Source organism: Rhinopithecus bieti, unplaced genomic scaffold (genome assembly GCF_001698545.2).
Source record: "Rhinopithecus bieti isolate Rb0 unplaced genomic scaffold, ASM169854v2 scaffold_36840, whole genome shotgun sequence".
Classification (NCBI taxonomy): Eukaryota; Metazoa; Chordata; class Mammalia; order Primates; family Cercopithecidae; genus Rhinopithecus; species Rhinopithecus bieti.
In genome coordinates, this window is record NW_016816502.1 from 1,478,891 (window position 1) to 1,485,261 (window position 6,371).

Below are 6,371 nucleotides of genomic sequence, written 5' to 3' on the forward strand. Positions count from 1 at the left end.
CGATTCTCCTGCCTCAGCCTCTGAGTAGCCGGGATTACAGGTGCCCACCACCACGCTCAGCTAATTTTTATTTTATTTTATTTATTTATTTTTTTGAGGCGGAGTCTCGCTCTGTCGCCCGGACTGGAGTGCAGTGGCCGGATCTCAGCTCACTGCAAGCTCCGCCTCCCGGGTTTATGCCATTCTCCTGCCTCAGCCTCCCAAGTAGCTGGGACTACAGGCGCCCGCCACCTCGCCCGGCTAGTTTTTGTATTTTTAGTAGAGACGGGGTTTCACTGTGTTAGCCAGGATGGTCTCCATCTCCTGACCTCGTGATCCGCCCGTCTTGGCCTCCCAAAGTACTGGGATTACAGGCTTGAGCCACCGCGCCCGGCCTATTTTATTTTTTTAAATGAGACCGAGTTTCACTCTTGTTGCCCAGGCTGGAGCGCAATGGCGTGATCTCGGCTTACTGCAACCTCTGCCTCCTGGGTTCAAGCGATTCTCCTGCCTCAGCCTCCTGAGTAACTGACATTACAGGCATGCACCACCGTGCCCAGCTAACTTTTTTGTATTTGTAGTAGAAACCAGGTTTCTTCATGTTGGTCAGGCTGGTCTCAAACTCCTGACCTCAGGTGATCTGCCCGCCTCAGCCTCCCAAAGTGCTGGGATTACAGGTGTGAGCCACTGAGCCTGGCCCTAATTTTTGTATTTTTAGTAGAGACAGGGTTTCACCATGTTGTCCAGGCTGGTCTCGAACTCCTGACCTCAGGTGATCTGCTCGCCTCTGCCTCCCAAAGTGCTGGGATTACAGGCATGAGCCACCACACCCAAAGATCTGAGCTAATAATGTACCTGGCTCCCCATGTCAAAGGTGCTGGCAACACTCTAGCCTTTAATTAATTACCCTACACCTAAGTAGGATAGTTATTTGGCAATACATCCATTTTTTGGCCAACTGAAGCAGTCCAGAGCTGTGATGATATCCCACAAAATACTAGGTTTGTAGGTTTCCCCCACTCCCCATCTTCCTACCTTACATGGCCTACAAAATTTCTGCCAATGAATTTCATAGTGAGTATGTATGTTGTCATTTTGGGATGGTCCCATAAGAGGCCCATCTGGTGAACTCATCCAACCAGATGGTTTTGTTACTGGTGTCAACCTTGAGTTATGATTCAGAATCTTGAGTATACACTCAGATTCGAAATCCCTACGCAGTAAGGTGTAGGACAAAACATCTGTGCCTTTGAGATGCAGGTGCTTGGACTGGTCCTCTTACTAGCTGTGTGATTTGACAAGTCACTTCACATTTAACCACTCTGTAGGCATGAGTTTCCTCATCTGAAAAAAAAAAAAAAAAAAAAAAAAAGCAAACTAGTAAAAGCTGACCCCTGCGAAGTAGCTGGCAGATAGAGGGCATTCAATAACATTCCAGATAGCTTCCCTTCTTTTCATGGAATGCTAGAAGCTACAGGTCCTCAGAAGTCGAGCAGACTTATCTCTCATTTATATAGATGAGGAAATCAAGGCCCTAGGAGGTGGTCTTTCAGGCAAACAGTGGCAATGCCAGGCAGCTCTTGAGATGTGGACTCTGTTACTTTATTCAACGTTGGTTTTTTTCACATGAGCCAGCCCATGAGAGATTCTGAGAGCAGGTGGGGACAGTGAAAAGGCAGTCCCATAATTTCTAGGAGCCTCAAACTGTAGGCCGAAGGGCTAGGTAAACAGACCTACCTTGTTTTAAGTTTGATACAGGCCTTATGACTCCCTGTTGTTTCTCATCCTCTACAGCACATCTTGGTTGGTCGCTGGGCCTATGTATACATTCAAGTTTGGTTCATCTAGACTAACTGGCTGAGCTGCCCTGCCAATAGTTTGGATTATTGATCAACCAAAGGTGAGGCATGCACACTCTCGCTTTATATAACTCACACACATGCACACACAAAAGCATCCCCAAGATCACATTCTAAGCTTGGTTCCTGGTCTTTAGGGGAATAGTTGGCCCTTTTAAATTTCAGCTTGCAAAGTAATGGCTTTGCCCAACTGCATTCTTATAGAATAGAGACTCAGAAAATCACTGACATGTACAGAAAGGCTGAGAACCCCCGATTCCCAGAACTGCTCTTCAAGGTTGATTTCACTAGCCTGTTTCACGTTAGGAAAGAACATATGCTTTCATAGGAACCAGAGTTCTAGATCCTGAAAGTGAAACTTCATGCTCCATATAGCATAACTGTTTCCTTCCCTTTCTCTTGGGAACAACACAATTCTAAGGTTACATTTTAAAAACAAATTATGGATTACTGACTAATATCAAATGCTCATTTGTGAACTAAAACTCACCTAAAAGCCATTTCTTCTGTTAGCCACTACGGGTTTAAGGGAAAGTAAAGGGATGAGAAAATGGTTCCCCAGAAATCCTGTGGGGCATCCCCCACCCCTGCAATATATCTCAAACATCAAATAGCCACTCTATGTTAACTACCACCAAACCTTTTCCGACACTAGGTTGTCTCCTTTTTCACAACCCTAAGACAACTATGCAAATACTTCATCTAAATTTTGAGAAACTGGGCTGAGTGAATTAGTAAGCATTATATGAGGAGGGGTTAAAAGCAATTTATTAAGGTTGCCTGAAACACCCTAGTCCAAACACTGATTCAAACCCTTATTTAAATATGCTATTTTTAACCTCATTTGCAGCAGGGCAGCAGACCAAATTAAAGCACTCATTTTACTGACCTGAGTCCCACGCCTGAATTCTCTGGTGGATTATTTTTAATTTAAAAATGAGCTCTTGTCCTATAAAATAAGCAGCACCAAGGAGAAATACAAGACAGCCTAAAGGGCCCAAGAGGCAGAGCAAGTTACTTTTACAAAAAAACTGGAAAGTATTAATGACAATATTTCCACTTCTAATTTCAGATAATGAACTTTACAGTATAGTTCTAGGTCATAATGAAGTAATGTAGACAAGTATGTCTGTGAAACTGCTCCTGAAGGTAAACAAATGTTACAATATGACCACACAATGCAATACTATACAGTCATTTAAAATACAATGAAGTCGACTAGGTTTCAGGCATAGAGAAATATGTGTGATAATATGAATTTAAAAACAGCAAGTTGCAGATGCCATTTTTGGAGAAAAACTTACATCTATGTGTGGGTATTAAAAAACCTCCCTGACATACACTGACATCTATGATCCTATATTTAGCTGCGAGGGTGTATGTATATATAGTTTAAAAAGATACACACTAAACCTAACAATGGTGGGAAAGGAGGGGAGAGGTCTTGGTCTTTCATTTTACTTATGGTCTTGGCTTGCATTTTTCGCAAGGGCATTGAAAACTTTTACATTAAATAAAAAATGAAGTGATGAGCTTTAAACAACTGTAACAACAGCTCTTGAGTGTCCTTGTTAATTTCTTGATTGACTGTTTTCACCCCACTTAGTACAAAAACGCAGCCACAACTCCTCAGTCCTTCCCAGTCCTTGGAAGGCTAGGAGAGAAAAAGGCGTGGTTTGCAGGGTTTTCTTCTAGCTAGAGGAAAACAGGCTGTAGGCGCCCTTTTTTTAGCTACACTCTCGAGAGCTCCCACGTGTCAGGGGTGCGCAGACTGTAGGCGCGGGGTGCAGGACTCCAGTATCAATTCAGCCAAGCCGAGGGCTGGACAAGGGTGCGTTTAGCTTGCCCCTTTCCTCCCTCCTCAGTCCACACATAGTTTCTCGATCCAAGTTTTACTGGTGCGGCCCAGCCCTACCGAGCGTACCCGAATACATGTCTGCAAAGGACGCGGGCATTGGGCCGGGTGAGCTACGATGTTCTAACGACCAGCGAATGCCAATTAATCTGTTAACTGTCAGTTAACCATTACTCGGTAAATGTCAACCCAGAACTACTCCCAAAGTGGGCTTGAGGGAGGGTAGACGAAGTGTAAACATTTTTTCTTTTTTTTTTTTTTTTAAATGAGAGATGCCGCCCGCCTCTCCGGGCCTGCGAGTGGGCTGGAGGATACCGGAGTCCCTGAGGTCACCGGCGGAGGTACGCGGGCTGTCCCTGGACTTACCTTACAGGGAAACAGGACTGCCGAGGCCACCTTCTCCATAGCCAGGTTCCTGATGCTGGGCGTCAGGGCGCCCCTGCACGTCGGGCAGCAGCTCAACTTCTGGCGGCATTGGTTACACACCAGGTGCCCGGCCTGGCACTGCAGGATAGGAGGCAGGACATAGTCAAAGCAGACCGGACACTCGAAGAGCGAGGTCAGCTCGGGGCCGCGGACACCTTGGGCCGGCCCGCCCCCGCGCCGCTGCGGCCCAGAGATCACCGCCGCGCGCGGGCACCGGCGGACGAGCCGGGGCCGCAGCCGAAATGGGGCGGCGGCCGGGGGCGCACCGGGGACGGAGTGTGCGGGGCTGCGGCGGCGGCTGCTTTGCCTGCAGGGTTATTACGCGGGGCCGGTGGAGGACGGGCGCCATCCGCGCTCCGAACCAACCATGGAACGTGGACTGGCGGCGCCTGCCTGCCGCGGGGCCGCGCCGGTCAAGGGGGTGCCGCCCCGCGGCACGAGCTCCGAGCAACGCCTACGGGCGCGCCACCCCGTCTGGCGCAGAGCGCCTCGGCCACCCGGCAAGGCGGAGGCGGGGACCGCCGCTCGATGCACTCCGCAGCCCCCGCGTTCCAGCACCGCCTTCTGCGTCGACCCCCGCGCGATGCCCTCACTCCCAGCGGCGTCCGAGCCCCGAACCCAGGGGGGGGCGGTGCGCGAAAGACCCCGGCCCATCCCGCTTCCCTGGAGCGCCGCTGACGCAAGCCCGGGGCCGCGCGCGGACGTGACGCCGGACAACGTTGCGGCCGCCCAGGCCTGCGGGACTGGCAGAGCACCCTGCGCCGGCCGCTGGCTCCGCCCTCCAGCTGGCAGCGCAGGGGGCCGCCTAGCGCCGGCGCTTCCTGCTCGGGCTGCGGGCCGGGCCTGCGCCAGTGAGCATGCCTGGCTCGCCGCAGCCCCGCGGCGTTGTCTTTTCCGGGTTGGCGAGGGAGGCCACTCTCGGGGAAGGCGTCGCCGAAGTCCTCTGGCCACACCCCGGGGTGTCTGGCCGACGCGTCCCTGAGCTCAAACGAGAAGGGCAACTTCATGCGGGGCGGGGGCGTGGACGGTGGGTGGGACCGTACGCTGGCGGGTAGGGGCGGGGCGCCAGCGCCCCTGCTCTGGTCGGAAAAAACCGAGAGGTTTCTCTTCTCAGGGTTGAGTCACCAGCGTGCAGGCGAGGAGGGCGACGCGGCCAACGGAGTTCTGTGTTCGGAGTCAGGACGAGAAGCACTGGGCGGGAACAGGGCGAGGGGCTCGAGTTGGGTCTGCAGCGGGCACAGGACCTAGTTTCGTACAGTTAACGGTGGGGTTGAGTAAAGAGGGGGGCGGTGGGGAGGAGGTAGGCCCCCTTTATTCCTTTCCCAGAGGACCAGGAGGAAGCTTCGTTGAATTAAGCGCCCCTGGCTTGTATAGCAGGCCGAGGAGTGAGCTCATGGACAGCTTTGGCTAAGAGTTCGAGATCATCTAGGAATGCCAGAAACGTGGGTTGGGTCGTGAGGTCTCTGAAGACAGTGGGTGAGCCTCCAGTGTAAGGCGCTGCGTCCGCTTGGTAGAGAGCCGGCCGAAGTCCTAGTCTTTGTTGCGAGCTGTAGGCCACCCTGCGCGCCCAGCAGAAGCGCTAGAGAGGGCACCGTAGCCCGGAGTGAACCGCATGTCCAAATGTAACTGTGTGCTCCGAGTTAAATTGTTTTTCTGCAAACTTTGCTTGAGCCAACGATTCCAGAATTGGGGAAAGGGTTACCCTAGGTGGAAATCGGATATTTGTAGGAGACACAGAGGTAAGGACCAACTATTAGGACTGAGTGAAAAATGGTTCCCTCCAACTGTAAAAGTGGAATAAAAACAATACCTATCTTATAGGTGGAGCAGTGAGGAGTAAATGAGTTTAATATATTTCAAGCTTTTAAAACAACCTCGCTCATCATAAGCACTGTTTAAACATTAGCTGTTATCTTTTAAAAATATTAGTGGATGTTTAATATGAATGAATACAATTTGTCCAAGAAATACGGCGTTAGAGCCCAGAAGAAATAAAGTTTCATCTTACAAAGGGCTTTGACTACATGCATGGAATTGATGGAATTTGGTATAAATCTTGAAAAAACGTAATAGTTGTAGATATTCAATCGTTCAGTAAATGTTTCCTGAGCATTTATCATGTATCAGCTACTATTGGAGCTCTGAGAATGGTTCTCATACAGTTTACATTCTAGTAAGAGAGCAAGGCCCAATAATCAAACACTCATGGGAGAGAAAGGATTTCAGATACCACGGGGGTGGGAAGGCATTAT

The 6,371-nt window shown here is 50.3% G+C and overlaps 1 protein-coding gene and 1 long non-coding RNA gene across 2 annotated transcripts in view; one reads left to right on the forward strand and one right to left on the reverse strand.

The window, feature by feature from the left end:
• Positions 1–4,049, forward strand: part of LOC108517151 (uncharacterized) — a 9,481-nt gene extending 5,432 nt beyond the window's left edge. The window contains exons 2-3 of the long non-coding RNA XR_001882017.1: positions 1,774–1,879; positions 3,966–4,049. This is a non-coding gene — a long non-coding RNA (uncharacterized LOC108517151). The remainder of the gene's footprint in view (positions 1–1,773; positions 1,880–3,965) is intronic.
• SIAH2 (siah E3 ubiquitin protein ligase 2) overlaps positions 1–4,488 on the reverse strand; it is a 24,433-nt gene extending 19,945 nt beyond the window's left edge. Inside the window, 3 exon segments of the mRNA XM_017854919.1 lie at positions 4,060–4,324; positions 4,326–4,426; positions 4,429–4,488. Of these exon segments, the coding sequence (XP_017710408.1) occupies positions 4,060–4,324; positions 4,326–4,426; positions 4,429–4,488 (426 nt within the window).
• Positions 4,489–6,371: the final 1,883 nt, after the last annotated feature.